This window comes from Palaemon carinicauda, chromosome 20 (genome assembly GCF_036898095.1).
Source record: "Palaemon carinicauda isolate YSFRI2023 chromosome 20, ASM3689809v2, whole genome shotgun sequence".
Lineage (NCBI taxonomy): Eukaryota > Metazoa > Arthropoda > Malacostraca > Decapoda > Palaemonidae > Palaemon > Palaemon carinicauda.
In genome coordinates this window covers 24,375,642-24,398,336 of record NC_090744.1, presented here as the reverse complement: position 1 = coordinate 24,398,336, position 22,695 = coordinate 24,375,642, and the positions used below count along the sequence as shown (strand labels likewise).

Sequence of the window (22,695 nt, the reverse complement as noted above, 5' to 3'; positions counted from 1 at the left end):
CTAAAGAGTTTCTTCCACCCATACCAAGAGGAAAGTGGCCACTGAACAATTACAGTGCAACATTTCAAGTCGTGCAATGGAGGCAATTTCCTTCTCGGCCCTACAGTACATCTGTCAAATGAGAGGCATTCCTTGATAGGGGAGGACCTTTCATTAGAAAGAGAAGGTAACTGTCTAGATTCTAGGATAACAATATTGTAAGACTCTTAAGGAACCCCAGCCCTACTTATGTATCCTTTTACAAAATCCAATATCCATGGAGAAGAGCCCAATCTGGCAAAGGTATAGCTGGATGAGCAAGGATATCCTCATCAGCAGCATCCCCCTTGACTTCGAGATTGACTGAAACTGACCCCTTTTGCTGAGAATTACTCTATGCCGAGTGACCTGACTGCTGTAAGGGGAATAATGGCATCTGGATTTAAAGCAATGTGTAGTGCAAGGCTGGTGAGGAAGAGGTTATGTAGAAGTTGCTGATGTTGAGGATTGTAGCTTTTGTGTTAGCAGAGGTGAGCTTTTTGCTTAGCTTCCAAACCTAGGACTTTGAGAAAGGAAAATATTAAAAGGAGTGGCCGTACCACAACTCATGCAAATGAGTGGGAGAAAAAATTCTTGAGAGGTACAAGTTCACTGGATCTCTTTTTCAGGATAATAGTTGTCGGTTATTACACTGTTATAAAGGTATTAACGATTGAGGCTTTTCTCAAGGAGAGAAATATCATAGCCTAAGTCATGACTGAGGACTACAGAGACTTGGCCACATCTACCAAAACCACATTGATACCATCAATGATCCATTCCTGTTAGTTCTAAGGATGCCAAGCCTTTCTTTTGAGAAATGCTTATACAAATAATCTTAAAAACAAAAAGACATAATTTAGTTTTTCTTTTACAGGCATGGGTCTGTCAATGAGAAATAAGGGTCTACCATTGGGTGATCGTAATCCTGACTTTCCAAGACCTTGCAAAAAACTATATCACTTCCCTAGTAACTCGTAATCATTTTAGTTTTTAGTCATAAAATCTGGAGTGGCCAATCATTTTGTCAGAGTTCTTTCTAAGTTGAAGACGGTCATTTTTGGAAATAATGCACAGGAGTTATAATGAAGGTCACAGATCTTCAGTCCCTTTCTTTGTCGGGCCTCCTTGAGGATCATCAGCCCCTGGGAGTGTTTAGAGTTGTACCCTTTTACCAGGGGTGTATGGAGACTCAGGAATGTTAGGAGGGCCTCTTAGAGACTTGACAAAGCAGATATTATCTTAGGCAGAGTTCAACAGCCACAGATCGTTAGTAGAAAGGTCCAGGAAAGGTGAATGAGTAGCTACTTGTGTGTCCAATCTAATAGCAAGGGGCTTGGGGGTAGGCATAGTTGATTGACATCAATGCTACTAAGACAAGTTGCTCGTTGCTTTGATGGTGGCATGAAAGTTTTCCAACTGATTCTAGTAATGACAAGGCACTTGGTCGTGGATGGCTATGGGACAACCATATTGTCATTTCCTTCTGGCATGTTTTGACGACTTTTCCATCGTTCCTGTTTTTGTATTTTAAATCTATGACTGACGTAATGGCTACGTTAGCCTCAATTAAATTTCAATTAAGTTGAGGCTTGCGTCAGATAGGACTGCATCATAGTTACCTGATTAAATTTAGATATCAAATTAAGTGAGCCATGTACAGTATGTGCACTTTATTTTGATTTTTCCATTAGATTCCTAATGTTAAATTTAAATTGTTTAGCTATGAAGTAACAAAGTAGAGAAGTAGATTACCAGGAATTCCACAGAGTAGATGTTTATTTTCAGAAATACTATACAGTATTGTACTGTAACTATCAGTTATGTTGTTTACAATATCTTTGTTTTTCAGGCCTTGATGACGTCATTTTACCGTACATTCATTACTTTGTCAACAATCAAGTTGATGGGAAGAGGCTCCTTCAGTTAACTCCCGATGAACTTCCATCATTAGATGTTACAAAAATTGGGCATCAAGAGATAATCCTCCAGGGTGTGGAACTGCTCAGAAATATAGTAAGTAATATACAGTATAGTACAATTATTTCTATGAATCCTACCTGAGGTTCACATACTTGATTTCCTCCGTATTCGTTGTTTGTCCATGTTGTTGCATTAACCCTTTTACCCCCAGGCTCTTTGGAAATTTCCAACCCTTAACCCCCAGGGGGTTATTTTTTTCCCAGCACATTTTGTAGTATATATTTTTTAAATTTCTCTAACAGCCTTAATTTTGGTCATAGAGAGGTCAGGTTGGTCTCATTCTCTTGGAAAGTGCCTGAATTTTCTCAAAAATTATCAAAAATATGAAAAAAGAAATGTTTATAGCATTTTTTTGCAAGGACGTACCGGTACGTCCATGGGGGTAAAGGGATGGGTTTTGTGAAACGTACCAGTACGTCCTTTGGGGGGAAAAGGGTTAAGTGGTTGAAAAGAGCACCTTCCATGAGTGACATAGAAGATATTTGTTTAATTTTGAAGTGGATTTACTAATGTAATAGTTTGGGTGCTTCCCTCACCAGATCATTGAATGGGGCAAACTTTTGTGTTGTTATTAAGTTTTCTTGATTGGAACTTGGCGAGTTTTCCATGATCAAGTTTCACCTTAACCGTTTCTGTAGTATATCACCAACCCATTTTCAAATTTACTTTGGAAGGGCAAGTGTGAGTGATGAAATTTTCTTGTCATTTGTATGAATTCTTTACTGTACATAATACAGTTAGTACAGTATTATACTGCATGCTTACAGTATTAGGTTATATTTTTCTCTTAATTTCAGCACTATCAGCTATACCAGGAGAATGTACAGTACTTGGCCCTACGCTTAAGTTCCAAAGCCAGAAGCATTTACAATGATTTGCGTGTGGTTACGTCGAACAGGAATGGTGGATGCGGAAGTGCAGGAGAAGACGAAGATGGGGAAGAGGATGATGACAATAGGATTGACCGTAACGGAGAAAAAGAGAAGAAGAAGCAGGAAAGAGTATCGACATCCATCATTGCTGGCGTGTCCGATGTACTGTCATCGGTGAAAGGGCTAGTGTCATGGCTAAACAGGTAAGAAAGTTTATAGGCTGTAATTTATAATTAGAGTTAATGAGGGTTATGATGACATAAAAATAACAAATTGCAAGTAAATTGTTACTTTACAAGCATATATCAAGTTACCTCTAGGTTGATACTTCTTCAGAAGTGGGGGCAAATAACCTTGAACTACTGTATACAGGTAGTCAGATTTGAAGCCGTATAGTTTTTCATCTGTGAAACTGATTGATTCATACTCTTGTTCAGTTCCTTCTTTAAAAATTTATATTTATTGTAATTAGATTTATATCAGATATGTCTAAAAAATTTGTATTGGTTTTGGGAAACAATCTGATCACATTGAAGAATTATATAGACCAATGACTCCTTAAAAGTCAATTGAAAGTAGTAAATCATTAACGGGTCTTGCAATATACCAATAACAGCATTGATATCTAAGACTATTAAGGAAAATAGTACAGTTTTAGAATGTAGTAATCAAATACCAATATATTTTTAAATTCTGCCCAAGCATTTTTTACAAAATAATTTTGTTATGCATATATTATTGTAATAAATCTACTCCTATTGGATGGGAAGGAAAAATTGTTTTTCTAATTCCAGACAACCTTTTGCTGGGGTGGAGCAGTATGATTGCTTGAAGAATAGCATGGTAGAATTAAGCATAAAACTGGCCACCATTGCTCAACGTGATATGTTTGCGGAAAATCAAGCCACAGTCATATCGCAGTCATGCCACAAATTTGCTCAAATATCGGACAAGATTATTCAGGTTAGTTCATGCATAGCCTATCGGACTAAATTCTTGTTTGTTGTTCCATGGGTTTAGTTTTGTATATTTGAGTGTCCCCTCTCATTTTCCAGTTACATACATACATACACCAAAGCACTTCCCCCAATTTTGGGGGGTAGCCGACATCAAACAAATGAAATAAAAAAGGGGACCTCTCCTCTTTACGCTCCTCCCACCTGACAAGGGACTCAACCAAGTTTGGCTGGTACTGCTAGGGTGCCACAGCCCACCCTCCCCCGTAATCCACCACAGAGTTCATAACGCTGAATCCCCTATTGCTGCTACCTCCGCGGTCATCCAAGGCACCGGAGGAAGCAGCAGGGCCTACCGGAACTGCGTCACAATCGCTCTCCATTCATTCCTATTTCTAGCTTGCTCTCTTGCCTCTCTCACATCTATCCTCCTATCACCCAGAGCTTCCTTCACTCCATCCATCTACCCAAACCTTGGCCTTCCTCTTGTACTTCTCCCATCAACTCTTGCATTCATCACCTTCTTTAGCAGACAGCCATTTTCCATTCTCTCAACATGGCCAAACCACCTCAACACATTCATATCCACTCTAGCTGCTAACTCATTTCTTACACCCATTCTCACCCTCACTACTTCGTTCCTAACCCTATCTACTTGAGATACTCCAACCATACTCCTTAGGCACTTCATCTCAAACACATTCAATTTCTGTCTCTCCGTCACTTTCATTCCACACAACTCCGATCCATATATCACAGTTGGTACAATCACTTTCTCATACAGAACTCTCGTTACATTCATGCCCAACCCTCTATTTTTTACTACTCCCTTAACTGCCCCCATTACTTTGCACCCTTCATTCACTCTCTGACGTACATCTGCTTCCACTCCACCATTTGCTGCAACAACAGACCCCAAGTACTTAAACTGATCCACCTCCTCAAGTAACTCTCCATTCAACATGACATTCAACCTCGCACCACCTTTCCTTCTCGTACATCTTATAACCTTACTCCTACCCACATTAACTCTCAACTTCCTTCTCTCACACACCCTTCCAAATTCTGTCACTAATTGGCCAAAATTATCTTCTGCATCTGCAGTAACCATATAATAGTGTAAGTACTATTTTAGCTTTCCCTTAAGTCTGTAGATAACGGTATAAATTCAAAGCTATCATTGTGACCGTCACTTTTATGGGTATTTAATGGATTTCATGCTAAAGTTCATGACTTTCTTTGATAGATATAATTTTATATTTTATAGATTCAAGAAACTGTTGATGTGGAAGTTTTCTGCACAGGTGCTGAATCATTCCTTTGGTAGTTATAAGATATGAAAAATGAATGTGGTAGTTACTAAAATGTTTTTTTTTTCTATCTGGTGTCACCCATTTTAGGGATGGTGTCTTGTAAGAGAGAAGGATTACAAATTGAATACATGCATGCTTTAGTTGGAACCTTATGTATAGTGAAAGCTTCTTCTGTGCTGTATGTATTTCTGTACAATTTCTGTATTTGTAAATAATAATGTTGACCACTTGAAGTTACTGGCAATACTTTCAGTGAATGTTTTTATTACTGTTTTGCAGATCACAATAAGTTATTTGCTCCTTTAGAAAGAGTAACTATTTGGTGTCTTAAACCTTCTTTTGCATTAGGAAGATTTTATTTTCTTAAAATCATTGATCAGGAAGAGAAAGGTTTTATACAAATTTGAAGATTATGCCATAAGACATTGTAGAATATCCGAATGAGATTTAAAAGTTTGTTTTTCCCAATATCATCATCAAAATAAGGCTTAACCACACTACAGTGTATTTCATGATCATTTGTATCATTCAGCAAATTTTAAACTGAAGTGATTTTTTCCTGGTACTGAACTTTTCAATAGCCAAAGAAATGCTTTTATAGGGAAGATATCTTTTACCATTTGATGTTCGAGTGCTGAAGTAATAAACTTTTTTGCTTTGCATTTTAGCAATGATGGATGTTGGAACAAATTGTAAAATGTTTTCAGCAAGTACAGTGATACTTCTGGATACGAAAGTTTCTGCTTACGAAAAATTCAGGATACGAAAAGCGATACAAAGATTTTTCTGCCCCAGTATACGAAAAAATTTTCAGGATACGAAAAGCTTACGAGATCCCAACTCGTCGCCGAGAGTACAGTACCTTTTTTTTTTCAGGGTATCAACCCTTAATTTAGGTGTACAGGTAACAATACACCTTCACTGATCCAAATGCTTTACATACAGTACCATAACTTTTATACAGTAGTAAAGAAAATGGACCGTTTTCTTAGGGCTTGGAGGGGATAACTAGGCTATAACTACATTATTGAATAATCTCATGCTGGTTTCTGGAATGGATTAGGCTGTTTTTAACGGTTGGGTTAATTATTGAATGATAGAAATGGCTGCATTGCATGTTTATTACTACAGTTTAGCGTGTTTATGAAAGAAAAGGTGACTTTTTGTAAGGCTTGGAACGGATTAGACTATTTACATGTAAAACGCGACTCAGGATACGAAACCGTATCCTGAACGGATTACTTTCGTATCCTGAGGCATCACTGTACTTGTATATTCAAAACACTGTGGAATTAATAACAACCTTATTGTAAATTATCATCTTTGAGACATCTTTGAATTATATTTCACAGGAATATAACGACCCACTAATAATTCAGCCTGCAACGTTGGACATCGCCACAATAAAAAAGAAAGCCGATGATGAATTGGTAAGTGTACTTTCTTGGGTAAGCTCTCTTTAGGGAACATTCTGCTTGCGTACAGATAAATGAAGTGAAGCTTTAGAGTTTTTGCATATGTGAAAATAAAAACTTTTGAATGGATTTGTGAATCTTTCTATATCTATTGGTAATTTACAAATTTTTCTTTCTATATCTACTGGTAGTTTACAAATTTTTCTTTCTATATCTACTGGTAATTTACAAATTTTTCTTTCTATATCTACTGGTAATTTACAAATTTTTCTGAATTCTGTATCATCTGTAAACAAAAAGAAAAATAAGCCTGGACAGAGTACAGGTTTATGATAGAGAATGAGTTAGTGTTATTTTTAATATTTTGCAAATTCATGTACAGTAATGATATAAAGGAATGTGTTAGTAGTAATAAAAAACATAAAACAATGACTAAAATTTCAATGTAGAATACAATATTTGACTTCTCGATCATCCAGAATAGTAATATGTCGCAACCTTAGGGATTGATATTGTCACATTCAAGAAATCATTTATTCAAGATATTAACTGTTCCTGTTTTGTGGTTGTTACTTTAGGTCCTCCGTCATAATTTTAATTCCCAAGACAAATAAACACAATAAGTTGGTGTTGAAATTCGTCTTTGTAAAGTTTATATAGGAAGATTTATGTTGAGGAGAAAGAACTGTTACATTTATATTTAAAATGTTAATCTTGTAAATGCAGTAATGTTAATGCATAAATAGAAGAGAATGTCTTTAAAATAATCTAAGTATGATTTAGGACTTATCTATATACAAAAGAATATTATTTGTGTGGTAAATAGTCTCTCTTCACACCATCTTACTGAAACTCCAAATGAACACTTATTAGGTTCATTTTATTACCCCTTTTCTGTGAAAGTTTATTGTTAGATCTATCAAGTTATCAGCTCATAAATTCCATGTGATAAAAAAAACATCAAATCATAAATATTTTATTTTGAGAATTAGCGTTAGAAATTTTTCCGTCAGTTTTATACAGGTCACTCAGAAATTTTCCTCTGCTAGTATCATATGGATCACTCAGTGAAAATAAAAACTCCTACCTATGATTTTCCAGGGAGTAATGTTACAAGGATCATACCATGGAATCCATCAAGTGTCCGGAGTTCGTAACCTCAGCCCTGCTCATCAGTGTGGCAAACTTGAAGAGGGGGATGAACTTGTTCAAGTCAACTACCAAACAGTGGTATGTGGAGAGATTTTCTTTGAACAGTTGCTGAAAGTACTGCTTTTATATCAAACGCTATCTTCTTAAAGGTCATTTGTATGGTTCATATTTCAATTAGAATGGTTCAAGCCATTTTGCAAAAAATAAAAAAAAAAAGTTTAATCTGCAAGTTTGAAATAGTTATGAGATACATTTAGCTTATATAATCTTGTTGAGAATGCCATTGTGCCTGATTTCTGTTCTGTTTATAATGAATGCCCTAAATTTTATTTGGCCCGTTTACATTCTATGCACATACATTCAATTTCTTATTCTCTGACACCCAAATTATAGATGTCAACTTGAGAATGGTCATTCATTAGATAATAGTATTATTATTATTACTATCCAAGCTACAACCCTAGTTGGAAAAGAGAGATGCTATAAGCCCGAGAGCTCCAACAGGGAAAATAGCCCAGTGAAGAAAGGAAATAAATAAACGATGAGAAAAAATTAACAATAGATTATTCTAAAAACAGTAACAACGTCAAAACAGATATGCCAATTGTAAACTATAAAAAAACTTATGTCAGCCTGTTCAACATAAAAACATTTGCTGCAAGTTTGAAATTTAGAAGTTCTACTGATTCAACTACCCGATTAGGAAGATCATTCTACAACTTGGTCACAGCTGGAATAAAACATCTAGAATACTGTGTAGTATTGAGCCTCATGATGGAGAAGGCCTGACTATTAGATTATGACTAATCCTTTAAGACAAGTATTCTTCCACCATAATTAGCTCTCCCATCTGTTGTCATCTATATACTTTATTTTAGTACGGTATCCTCATCTGAATTTTTCACTTATGAGAAATGACATTACTTTGATTAGGTATTGCCTCAAGGATTCAGCCTCATTCCATCTAAAAACTTAATTCATTATGTCATAGACATAATTAATACTGTAATAGCTTTTAAAGGAAGCTGGTGAATAGGCTTCTTTAGCATCATTATCTTATCTCTTCCTTCTACTTGTCATTTTAGTTTTGTGCTTTTCCTGTCTACATGTGACACAACACCATGAGAGAGAGTATAGTAGTGACTGAAATTCTCTTTTATACATCAAACTTGTAAAATTCTGAAAATCTTTTTTATTTATTTTTACAAATTGAGTCCATTATTTTAATGTAAGTGTCCTCCCTCCAACTCCGAATACTTTCTTCCACACCTGCGTTAGCTGCTAAAGCAGAGAATGATTCTGCAATGCAACGAACATAGTTCTTACATATTAGTAGATACTCGACTGAAATTTGTGTTTGTTTTGCTAATGGCTTTGGTAACATCTACAGTACCATACTGATTGTTTAAACATAGGTGGAGCAAGAGGTACAGTATTAAGGAAACCTAATTGGTTTAGTTCTTGCATTTCACAATTCAGACTTAATGTAGAAGCTCGACGGAAAATGGTACAGTATATAGTTGTATTCATTAAATTATGGGTATAATCAATTGGGAAAAGTTGTAGAATTACATACATACATATACCAAAGGCACTTCCCCCAATTTTGGGGGGTAGCCGACATCAACAAATGAAACAAAACAAAAAAGGGGACCTCTACTCTCTACGTTCCTTCAGCCTAACCAGGGACTCAACCGAGTTCAGCTGGTACTGCTAGAATTAGCTCTTGAATATATCATTGCATGATATTTGCAGTGTTATGTTGACGTGCTTATATTACTAATCATTATGATGTGACCCCAGATAACTAAGAGGGAAGATCCCAAAGAGAATGGAAGTAAAGTAAAAGGTAAATAGCAATGCATCTAGTGTCCTAAGATAGGATTCTGTGAAGTACCTTCCAAGCTGTAAGTTGTTTGCCAGTGGGTTGATAATGTAGTATCATATCGTCACCCTCATAAACTAACTGCCTAAGTCATTTTCTCCACCTGTTGGGAAATAAAAAAAAAAAACCTTCTCATTTCCTAATTCTTTATATCATTGTCATGAGTTTCAATTCACAAATTCTTAACAGAAGAATTAGTGAATTAGAATTTGTTAATTGAAGCTCAATACAATGATATTAAGAATTAAGAAATGAGAAGTTTTTGTCTATTTCCCAACAAGTGGAGAAAATAACTTAGTTAGTTAGTTTATGAGGGTGACGATATGCGACAGTATATTTTGTCTATGTAATTCAGGTGTGAACTTTAATTTGGCAGGTTGGATGGAACCCTCACAAGGTATTAGCTATAATGCAGGAGTCACCGGTAGAAGTGATTTTGACCATCAAGAAGCCACCCCGACATGCCAACACTCAAATATACTTCAAACCTTTTCGTCTTCCCAGTAAAAAACGCACTTACTCTCCTTGGGCCAGTTATGTTGGGGCTACAAACCGTTATGATCTTCATAGTATTCCAAACCTACCATTGACAAAGTTAGTAAACAGATATTTTATAGGTTAATCATTTAGATTTTTTGTTTCATGCAATTGGTGAAGACATACAAAAATATTTTTAGTATCTAGGGGTTTAACCAGTCCACCAATTTACATTTGATTGCTGATATGGTTTGCACAAAAATTTAATTTTTTTAATGTGTATAAAAAATTGGAACAAGATTTCTAGAATTGAGTTTGACATCAAGAAGTCTTCTTTACAGTGTTAATTTACGTTGCATAAATCCTAGTTTTCAAGTTATCTGTCAAATCTGAATTGATTAGAATGATAAAAGGAACTGTTAGCCTCTAATTATTATTATGAGAATTTCAGGTGAGGTCTTGGTTGTTGAAATATCAAATGAAAAATAGCCTGTTTCTCATCAGTGATTGTATGCATGCTGATTTCGAGAAACTAGTGAAATTTATCATCTTTGGAAAAGGAATAAATTCTGTTTGACAAGAAACGATTATATCAGTCTTTCTTCCATGTCCACATACACCTGTCATTGAGGAAGTACTTGCACTTCATCTGGTGGGACAAATTCTTCCAGTTTATGAGCCTAGGCTCTGATCTGGGAATGGTACCACTGGTTTTCACAAGAATCGTGATGGCAATGACCTCGTGGTCCCACAGTGTGGGGTTTGGTTCCATCCGTACTTGCATAACTGGTTGATTCTGTTGTCCTTAAGTTAATTATTGGCCAGAGATATGATAATCCTGTGCTTTTGAATGGGCCTGCAAATCAGCAGGGATAAATCAGACCTGTCACTCTCCACCTGACTCGTGTACCTGAGAAAGGAGATCGGAGATCGATACTGTCCAGGGGACTGTGAAGCTCTATAGGGAGAGTAGTGAGAGGTTCAAGTCTGCTTCTCAGATGATCCCAACTCCCACCAGTGCAAAGATTTGGCAGATGATAGGGCATTCATTCTAATTGTAAAAGTTGATCCCTTTCAGCAAGTTCAGGATTTGCTCCCTTTAATTCCAAGTGACAAGGAGTTGGAAGGCAACCGTCATGCCGGACAACTTCCCAGTTCAGTGTTTAGGAGGTCTGGACCATTATACTGTAATGGGAAGATCTTCATAACTTGCCAATATTAGTCCTTCTAATCTAGAATAACCCAGGGATAATAGTTATTTACAGATGCATCCTAAAAAGGATAGGTTACTCATACATCTTATTTGTAAGCAGATGGCCTTTGGTAGGAGGAGGAGAGTCCCCTCTCATTGTTAGAACTATGGACCTTAATTTTAGGTCTCCTAAGGCCTCCTATTATTTGAGATCTCTTTACAAGGTCAAAACGTCTGGGTCTTGGCAGACAATACCACCAACATAACATAAAACAAAAACCAGCGAGATACCCGCTCAGAAAACCTGTGCCAAATGGGAGTGAAAATCTGCGGATAGGCAGAAGAATGTAGTAAGTTATGATCGCGCTAATGGTTTTGTGTTAGGCACCGACAACACTATTACAGACTCACTAGGCTGGAGAAACTAGAACCTTCTATGGAGAGTCTTTCCTCAATGCTAACATCTGCTTGGCCTTTAGGGAATCTCAAAGTACAGTAGATTTGTTTGCAACTTTTCAAAATCACAGGCTACAACTATACTACCCCCATAACTGAATCTGAGGGTAAAGGGCTTGAACACTATGCTCAAGAAGTGGGATTACCTTGAGGTGCTTGCCTTGCCACCATTCAACATCAGGTCAGCCTGCAAAGTTTGCATGATGCTCATTGCCCCATGGTGACCTTAGGTAAGTAGATCCTGGACTTTCCAGACATAGTAATAGACATCCCAAGGAACTTAATGATAGAGAAGAAGCTCTTTAAACACCCTCACTTCTACAGGTTTTACTACAGATTGGAGGCTCTAGGACAACTAAGCTTGCCCTGAGAGAGGAAGGTTTTTCGAAAGAGGCTTCTTCAGCTGTTACCCTCTTGGTGTGACCAGTGGTGTTACTTATACAATTGAGGCCTTTGTCCCTGATATCAGACTTCTTACTCTTCCTGCATCAAGAGTTATTGTGATCCATCTCAAATATCAAGTAATACAAATCAGCCCCAACCCAAGTCTTAGGGACAAAGGTCTAGATGATGGTAATTGTAGGGATCTTTCATACTTGATGATGTAATTTAGCCAAGTCTGTCCAATTTCTTCCAGACACCTGTGTAACCTTCTCAGCACAGGATCTCTTTAGGGTCTCACCAGGAAGACTGTGTTCTTGCTACCGTTGACCTCTTCTGAGAGAGTAAATGAACTTCATGTCCTCTTGGTCATCATTACCCTTGCAAAGGTCTGATCTTCAGTTAGCCTGTTGTTTGCCAAGGATTTTAGAGCCAAAACCTATGGATCCAGTCCCTTGGACATCACATCTCTTGCCATTGCTGTCTTGATCATATTGTCAGCAGAAAATACTTGATTCTGTACTTTGGGCCTTTGAAAGGTACCTACGAAGGACTTGATCCCATTGAGGCTCTCTCCAAGTTTTTTTGTGTGAATACAGGACAGAGAAGAGTTCACGTCTTCAAGAATTCCAAATCCTTCTGGTACGGAGAGGTTATTATCAAGACGTATGTGGTTTACACACATGACAACCCAGCTCAACTTTATTCATTATTTATAACATTGGATTGCACAAACACCAAGTGTTACTACAAAAATACTAGCCCTTGTCTTTAGGTGGAACTTGGCTAAGGTTATAACGAGGTGTGTCAGTAATTACTGGTGGTGGCAGGGAATCCCTGCTACCTCACCAGCTCACTGAGATGCCACTTTGACTTTAGCTTTTAGTGTTCATTCTTGGCTGTTTAACTGAAGTTGATTGCAAATTATGTCGTCTATCTTTGTCAGGAAAAGCTCTTGGTATCTGTGATAAAAGGCTATTGCTCACCCATCAGTCAGGACTTCTGATTGAAGATCTTGGACCTTTCCTTATCGTTGGAATTTTTGATGCTCATGACGAGCTTTGAGCAGTCTTGCTCGTCAAGAGAACCCAAACCATCTGTGTGTGATGAAACCACAGTCCTTAGGTGCCTTAAAAGGCCCCCTTAAAAACCACTATGACAAGCAATAGATAAGGACCTCACTCAGAAGACTGTTTTTCTCTTGGCGTATCTTATATCAACGGATGGAGGAAGGGTCTCTTTCACCTTTTTTCCAGAGTTCTTGGCAAAAACCCAGAACCCTACTGTTGAGTATGACTGGTTTGAGTCTTTTTCCGTCTCTTCTCATCGGGATGTGATCAACAGTCTGAAGGATTTCCTTCTTTTTCGTGTAAGGGCACTTAAACACTTCTGTATAGGGTACTGTACTTGTACCTGTACCTTTAGGCTGCAAATTCAAAATCTCTTCATAAGTGCTGGCAGGACTTGAAAGAATATATCAAGAAACTCCATTTACTTCTGGCTTTGTGAAATTATCAAGAAGACATATCCACAAGCAGTAGAAAATCCTGATGATTCCGTTCTTATATGGGCAGCTTTTAAGAACAACTTGTCAGTGGCACGAGTACTAATTATTATTATTAATAATATTATTATTATTATTACATGCTAAGCTATAACCCTAGTTGGAAAAGCAGGATGCTATAAGCCTAAGGGCTCCAACAAGGATAAATAGCTCAGTGAGGAAAGGAAACAAAGAAATAAATAAAAAATACAAGAGAAGTAATAAAGAGTAAAAATAAAACATTCTAAGAACAGTAACAACATTAAATTAGATTTTTTATATATACCTGTAGTTTATAAAATCTTCATAAAAACAAGAGGAAGAGAAACAAGATAGAACAGCATTCCCAAGTGTTCCCTCAAGCAAGAGAACTTTAATCCAAGACAGTGAAAGGCCATGGTACAGAAGCTATGACACTACTTGACACTAGAGAACAGTGGTTTGAGTTTTGAGTGTCCTTCTCCTAGAAGAACTGCTTGACCATAGCTTAAGTGTCTGGAAATGCCAGACAACCTTTACAGCCTACTGTCTTTGGCAGTATACCCACAAGTCTTTGGAGAAGTTTTCACTGGGAACTGTGGTAGCTGCTCAGCAGGATGTTTTACATAATTAGCTCATGGGACAAGAAGAATTTTGTATAAGATAATAGTCGTGATGTTAGACTAAGGTAAGAGGTCATGTCTGCCCCCCCCCCCCCCTTTTTTTTTTCTCCTTTCTCTTGGTGGGGTACTTTAGTTATCCTGTTATTTGCTGGATTGGGCGTTTGGTGCAGGTAAGCTTCCACACTGAGCAGTGTTCTATCTATTATGATATACTGTAGATTGGCTTTCTTCTCCCGAAATACGTGCTGACGTTGGTTCGAATATTCCTTTAGGGAGTTCTGTTGATCCTAAATGGTCTATGCTTGTGACTATGAAGGAACGACTCTCGTCGTTGATGGATTCTTATCAACCAGGTGTTGGCGGTATGTCTGGGCGTCAGGTGTCAGACCAGTTATCGCACAGGCGTTCGATGGTCTCTGGTGTTGACGAGTTATCGCTTAGGCGGTCTCCCATTCATAGTGTCCAACGCCAGGTTGATTTTGATGAGTCGCGTCAGAGAGTTTTGGTTGACCGGTTTTCGCTTTCTGGTCGTGTGGAAGAACATCGGCGTCGACAAGTGGACAAGACGCGTCAACGTTTTGAAGTAGTGGATCGCCCGCGTCAACAACTTGTGGACGCGTCGCGTCAAAACATCGATTCTCAGCGTCGACATCTTGACAGCTTTGATCGTTCGCGTCAACAGTGTTTGGACTCTTCGCGTCCACTCAGCGATCTTCGGCAGTTGCCTTCTGATTCCAAGCGTCTTTCTGTTCAACAGCGGTCTAGGCAGTTGTTATTGAAGAAGATCGTCTACCCGTCCATGTTTCGCGTCTATCTACTTCGACTTCTCCCCGTCAGGTGGATGCAGATGTTGGCTTTGACAGGCAGTCCCATCCAGACTTTGTTCCTTCGGTTCAGGCTGCAGCAGTTGCTGCACTGCCAGAAGACGAACTTGAGGAAAAGTCGGATGAGGATGATCCTATTGAGGAAGTCTCTGAGAATGAGGAGGAGAAGCATTATCAACATGCTGTGGATCTTCGCAAGTTTATGTTGATTCTTACTGGAATTTTCCCGGATCAGTTTACTCCTGTGGCCCCTCGTTCTCCGCCTTCTGAGTTCATCTTAGGTAAAGCTACCAAAGTTCCAGTTTATACCAAGATGGTTCTTTCTCGATCCTCTAAACGGGCCTTGAAATTAATGGGTTCCTGGTTGGACTCTTAAGAAATCTTTTGGCAAGACGGCCTTTGCCTTTCCACTCGCTAGGTTAGCTTCTAAATCTAGTGTGTGGTACGAGACTGGTGAAGTGTTGGGCTTGAGTTTTCCTTCGTCTGCCCAAGGGGATTTTTCAAGTTTAGTAGATGCTTCTCGTCGTCTTGCCTTAAGGAAAATGAAGAATTGGTGGTCCATTCCAGAGTTTGATCATTTGCTTAAAGGTCTGTTCAGGGCCTTCGAGGTGTTTAATTTCTTAGACTGGGCTCTTGGGGCTTTGAGTAAGAGGGTCTCAGATATGACGGAAACGGACACTAGTGGACTGGTTCATTTGATGTCCTGCTAGGACAAAGGTGTGAGGGATGGCTCCAACGAGCTTGCTGCTTCTCTCTGCAGGAGTGTCTCCCTACCAGAAAACGGGCCTTCTTTTCGCACCTTTGGCTAATACCTTATTTCCGCAAGAGTTGGTAGGCGAAATTGCCACTTCCCTCACGCAGAAGGCCACGCATGACTTGGTTACTAATACGAAAAGGAAAGTTTTGCCGTCGTCGTTTTCCTCTCGTAAGCCTAAGGAATCCTCTTCTGGTTTTCGACCTCAGTCCTTTCGTGGGAAGTCCTCTGGAAGAGGCTCTTTCAAACCAGAAGGAAGGAAACCTAGAGGCAGAGGGGGAAGTCCGGCCGAGGTAAAGTCTGACTGCCCTTTCCTTCAGACAGCAGTGGGTGCCAGGTTGACTCACTTCTGGGAGGCTTGGGAGAGAAATGGAGCGGACCCCTGGTCCGTCCAAGTGTTAAAGGAGGGTTACAAGATCCCCTTCCTGGCAAATCCTCCTTTAGTCACAGATCCGGTGGATCTTAAGCCCAAATACAGAGAGGGACCCAAGAAGCAAGCCATGCGTCTTCAGACGTCTCTTTTATTAGAGAAGCAAGCAATAGAGGAGGTGCAGGATGTTACGTCTCCGAGGTTTTACAACCGCCTTTTCCTAGTACCAAAGAGTTCCGGGGAGTGGAGACCGGTTCTGGACGTAAGTGTGCTAAATGGTTACGTCCAAAATTCGACGTTCACTATGGAGACTCAGAAAACAGTTCTGGCGGCTGTGAGGAAGGACGATTGGATGGTCTCTATAGATCTTCAGGACGCCTATTTCCACCTTCCGATTCATCCCAGCTGCAGACGTTATCTGAGGTTCATGGACGGAAACAAGGTCTTCCAGTTCAGGGCTCTTTGTTTCGGACTCTGCACGGCTCCTCTATTGTTTACCAAGATCATGCTGAATGTGGCAAGCATGCTGCATTCGAGGGGAATCAGGGCCTCTCTGTATCTGGACGATTGGCTGATAAGAGCCTCCTCAGCCAATTGTTGTTTGAAGGACCTCAAGATGACTTTGGATCTCTCCAGGGAACTGGGCCTCCTGGTGAGCTCGAAAAAATCGCAACTGACTCCATCCCAGGAGATTCTTTATTTGGGGATGGAGATTCACAGTCGGAGTTTTCGGGCTTTTCCGTCGTCGGTGAGAATCCAGGCAGCCCTCCTTAAAGTCCAAACGTTCCTGAAGAGAGATCTTTGCTCCGTAAGAGATTGGATGAGCCTTCTGGGGACTCTCTCATCATTAGAGAAGTTCGTGACCCTGGGGAGGTTGCACTTGCGTCCTCTTCAGTTTCATCTCAATCGCCATTGGAAGAAAGGGGACAACCTCGACAGGGATTGCATTCCCATCTCGGTTTCCATCAAGTCTCATCTTCAATGGTGGTACAACGAGCCCAGACTGATAGAAGGCTTGTCTTTACTTCAGAAGAGCCCAGACCTCGTGTTGTGTTCCGACGCCTCCAACTCGGGGTGGGGAGCCACTCTAGAGAAGAAGGAGCTTTCGGGGACTTGGACGGTGGAGCAAACATCTCTCCACATCAATCAAAAGGAGCTTTTGGCTATTCATCTGGCTCTCATAGGCTTCGAGAAGCAGATCAGGGGCAAAGTGGTCCAAGTCAATGCGGACAGCACGACAGCTCTGGCCTATATTGTGAAACAAGGCGGGACCCACTCTTGGCCTCTGTACGAGATTGCAAGACTGCTTCTCGTTTGGGCAGAGGAAAGGAAGGTGACTCTTTTGACTCGATTCATCCAGGGGGTCAACAATGTGAGCGCAGACAGACTCAGCAGGGAAGGTCAGGTTCTCTCCACAGAGTGGATTTTGCACCCGGACATCTGCAAGAGTCTGTGGCGGTTATGGGGTCGACCTCTCGTGGATCTCTTTGCCACCGCAAAGACCAAAAGGCTGGAGTGTTACTGCTCTCCGGTTCCGGATCCCGAAGCCTTGCACATAGACGCCTTTCTGATGAACTGGTCACACATGGAGGTTTATGCTTTCCCTCCGTTCAAGATTCTTTACAAAGTGATTCAGAAGTTCATTTCCCACGAAGAGACCAGAATGACACTGATAGCTCCGTTCTGGCCGTCAAGGAGCTGGTTTCCAGAGGTACTGGAATGGATGGTGGATTTCCCGAGAAGCCTTCCCATGAGACCCGATCTTCTCAGACAACTTCACTTGGCCCGAAATAATCTAAACCTCCGAGCTCTACGTCTGACTGCCTTCAGACTATCGAAAAACTCGCTAGAGCTAGAGGGTTTTCGAAGAAGGCAGCCAAGGCAATTGCGAGGGCAAGGAGGTCTTCAACCATCAAGGTGTATCAGTCCAAGTGGGAGTTATTCAGGGAGTGGTGTAGGACTAACGCGATTTCCTCTTCCAGTACCTCTCTTACCCAAATAGCAGATTTTTTCTTGGACCTTAAATTTAAACATAACTTTTCGTCATCTACTATTAAAGGTTACAGGAGTATGTTGGCAACGGTTTTTAGACACAGTAACCTAGACCTTTCTAATAATAAGAATCTACAAGATTTGCTTAGGTCTTTTGATACAACCAAGAAGATTCAAACAGCTCCCCTTGCCTGGAATTTGGATGTTGTCCTTAAATTTCTCATGAGTGACAGATTTGAGCCTTTACACTCGGTTTCATTTAAGGATTTAACCTTGAAAACACTTTTTCTGGTTACCCTTGCCACTGCTAAAAGAGTTAGTGAGGTACACGCTTTAAGCAGGAACATTGGTTTTCGGAATGGAAAAGCCATTTGTTCTTTGCAACTGGGGTTTCTGGCCAAGAATGAAAACCCTTCTCGGCCATGGCCCAAATCCTTCGAGATTTCTAACCTTTCTGATTTGGCTGGCGGTGAATTAGAAAGGGTACTCTGTCCAGTTAGAGCGCTACGGCTTTATGTGGACAGGACTAAGAATCTGAGGGGTAACTCAGACGCTCTGTGGTGTGCAGTTCGGAAACCCTCGATGCCCATGTCTAAGAATGCCTTGTCTTTTTTCATTAGATTGTTGATTCGAGAAGCTCATGCTCAGTGGGATGAGTCGGATCAGAGGCTTCTCAAAGTGAAGACACATGAAGTCAGAGCGGTAGCGACTTCAGTGGCCTTTAAACAGAACCGTTCTCTGCAAAGTCTGATGGATACGACATTTTTGAGAAGTAAGTCTGTTTTTGCATCCCATTATTTGAGAGGTATTCAGACTCGCTATGAGGACTTTTTTACGTTGGGTCCTTTTATAGCGGCAAATGCGATAGTAGGTGAATGATCTACCACTACGTTCCCTTTTTCCTAATACCCCTTTTCTATCTCTTGGAACTCGTTTGTTATGGTCGTTTGTGGAGATTGATCGTCAGTCTTCCGCAATCTTTGATTTGGTTAGGTGGTCAATTTGTTCCTTGAGTGCACCCGGAACAAGGGTATTGGCTGAGGTTCTGTCATGTTATAGGTGGTTGTACCGTTTGACAGCTCCTAGAGATTTTCAGCCCGAGTGGATTACTGGATCTCTTAAGGATAGCGGACGAAATGAAGCAGAATATCATTGCTGTCGGCTTCCTTATCAGGCGAGAACCGCTTAAGTTTGTTGTATGTAACCCTTAAGTGAATTTTCTATATGTAGCTGTCTCTGACCCGCCACCAAGGGGTGTCAATCAGCTCTTTATATAACCAGCGGGTAAGTTTTATATTTAAAAATGATATTTTCATAATAAAATAAATTTTTGAATATACTTACCCGCTGGTTATATAAATTTAACACCCACCCTCCTCCCCTGTAGAGACTACCTATGGTATGGCTATGAGGCATGGAAGAACTGGAGATGGTGTGTTGTTCCACCTGAGCTACCGCTAGGGTGCGGTTGGTACACCTGCCATATCTTCGATAGCGCGAGATTTAAATTTCTGCCAGGGCGTCAGGGGACTTCAGCTCTTTATATAACCAGCGGGTAAGTATATTCAAAAATTTATTTTATTATGAAAATATCATACTTTGATTATAATATTTTATTCTTTCAGGCATGTTGAGAGAGTTCCATTGATGCTTAAAGCTGAACCTGAACCTCGACCAGAATCAGAAACTCCACCTCCTGCAGCAGCTACTCCTTCACCGCAGCCAAAACCTCCAAGGTAAATTACTGAAATCTTTGTAGCATGTTGCAACTTTGTTAATTGACCCATTCCTGAGGTGTTTTGCTGCAACAAAAGCTTCAAAAGTAGCCAATCAAACATTGATTAAGTAAAATGTTAAGGATTTTATATTTAGCACATTCTGTTTTAGGCTAATCAGTTTCTTCTTTGCTAATTAGTCAGATCATGTCTTAGTTACTACATTTATCTTTTTAAATTGAATGTTCCTAAAGGTTTCTTTTTCTCATTCCAGCAGCATAACAAACACAACGTCGGGGAGTGATTCTGATGAATCTGATTTGGAAGATGACGCTTTCCTATCAGACGGAGAGTTTTCTGGATCGTCTCCTTTAAGTGTTCGATTGTACCACCCTAAACCCCGAGCACCAGTTCAGCGTCGTGCTACTATTCCCGGTGCTACTGCTCGACCTACATTCAGTATTGATCTGGTGAGAAAGTTATGGGTTTTATGTTTAAATTGAATGTCTGGTTGATTTTATCACTAGCCCATGTTTCCCGTGTCATAAGATGCACCTTTTTTCCCGAAAAAATGACCCCCAAAATCACCCTGCCTCTGAACACCAAGAAAAAGTTGTACTGTATAGCGCGGTTTGACAACCCTCAAATACCCAACTTCGTGAGTTTGAACAGGGGCTAATATACACAGGTTTGGACTTCATTGAATCTAATCAGGCCACTATGCAGTGGATACAATGTTGGTGCGATAAGATATGGAGGTGATGATTTTTTTTTTTTTTTTTGAGATTTTCTACACCTTCCAGCTGCTCTTCATCCTGCTAATTCTATGGTTACTACTAGTTTGTCTAATGGTCCTTCTTATCATTTGTCCAAAACATCTTAATTTGCTACATCTTCAAGGGTTGTGGTGGCCGATGCGGTAACGTCCCCTACTGGTGAACGCCAGACTAGGGTTCGAGTCCTGCCCAAACTCATTAGTTTCTTTGGTCGCTGCAATCTCACCATCCCTGCGAACTAAGGAAGGGAGCTGTGGGGGAGCCTATAGGTCTATCTGCTGAATCATTAGCAGCCATTGCCTGGCCCTTCTTGGTCCTAGCTTTGGTGGAGAGGGGCCTTGGGTGCTGATCATATGATTTATGGTCAGTCTCTAGGCCATTGTCATGCTCGATAGGGCAGTATCACTGTCCCTTGCCTCTGCCATTCATGAGCAGCCTTTAAACCTTTATTGCATTTTCTATAATTGGACATACAGTATATCACATAGCATCTTTCATATATAGGATTTTATCATCCCATTGCTCTGCTAAGAGCCATCAGTATTTGAAAATAAATGTTCATGCTTCTTCAAAATATGCTGTACTGTAATAGCAGTGTAAGAGCTTTTGTCATCGCTGCCCAGTATCAATAAGAAATGAACTCTATTTTTGTTTTATGTCATTTTGATAATCTTCATTTGCACTAAGCTATTAATCAAACGACCATTGTTAAATCATTTTTTTTTTATTTCAGTTGCTTCAAGATGCTAGATTGAGTCGTGGAGCCCTCAGAGGATTTCCTGATTCTTTGCCTTCAGATCCTGACCTCCTCCGAGGTGCCAATGGGAGTGATCACCGAATAGCACGTCCTCACACGTGTATTGGCACAGAGGATAAGAGAGGGCTAGGTCGCAGAAGCATCGATAATATTTTGAAAGAAGACAGACACAATAGTGAGAGTGAAGAAAGGTTACAATCTCCTGAAAATGGCTTATCAGAAAGAGAGATGGGTTCAGATTGTAAATTAACAGAGAAAAGAGTGGTTAACATAATTCCATTACCCCCGAGGAAACCTACTTCCAACTCTAATGTAACGGGACAAGATCATCGGACCATGAGAAATGAGAAAGGTTCTCAGTGTTCGTCAATTTCCGGCAAATCTCAGCCCCCTTCTGTGCCGTCGTCTCAGATAACCGCAGGTTGATAAATCTTCAAGGCTGTCTCATGGCCCTGAATCAACATCCGATGTGCCTGGCAGGGTGCGGCGTGTATCTGAAGACAGACCGAAGCTGGACAAAAGTCACAGCACACCGGCATACGATATGGAAGAGGAGGGATCTGTCACAGTCATGTCTCCTGTTGCAATATCAGAGAAGTCGCCACCCGCTCATGCATCGCCTTCCTCTTCCTCATCCTCATCTACCTCCACCAGCACTACTGCATCTTCAAAGTTTTTCAACTCTTACGATCCGAAATCATCTTTAAGTAAGTACTTAATGCTTTGGTTGGTGTGGTGGTTTGGGTTTTAGTATGCACAAAGCTTTTTAAGCATGTTTTGATAAGACTTACATTAATGCTGCTTGAGTTTGGTAAGTAAGGTTTATGTCTCATTTTAAGTTTAAGCAGAGCCATTGTTACTAATTTTGTAGTATATTAACTTATATTTTCAACAACATTATTTCAACACTTTGGGGTTGATTTTACTAGCTAGTTGACGTATATTTGCTAAGGTACTTATTATTCTGTTAATAGTATTCCTATTCATGCAAGTCATGAATGTTGTCCTGTTGTGAGAGAGAAGAGTCATTGGTTTCCATGGTTAGGTTTACTTGGTATATGAGCATAAAATATATCACTATTGCAATCTTGTGCATGAATTTCTATTGCCAAGCAGAGAATACAGTACATTTTTGCTTTGAAATTTTCATTTGTCACCGAACACATTTATATGCCAATTAAACTGCTGCTGTTTTTTTTTTTTCTTTTGGGGGGGAAGTGATGTAATCCATACAAGGAAAAGGTAGAAAGCAATGCAGCTGG

General features: G+C 39.9%; 1 protein-coding gene across 1 annotated transcript in view; it reads left to right on the top strand.

Annotated features, from left to right (window-relative positions):
• Positions 1-22,695, top strand: part of cnk (connector enhancer of ksr) — an 81,981-nt gene that overhangs the window by 11,239 nt on the left and 48,047 nt on the right. The window contains 10 exon segments of the mRNA XM_068394929.1: positions 1,871-2,034; positions 2,799-3,076; positions 3,668-3,836; positions 6,495-6,572; positions 7,659-7,787; positions 9,971-10,188; positions 19,811-19,921; positions 20,178-20,370; positions 21,410-21,853; positions 21,855-22,140. Of these exon segments, the coding sequence (XP_068251030.1) occupies positions 1,871-2,034; positions 2,799-3,076; positions 3,668-3,836; positions 6,495-6,572; positions 7,659-7,787; positions 9,971-10,188; positions 19,811-19,921; positions 20,178-20,370; positions 21,410-21,853; positions 21,855-22,140 (2,070 nt within the window).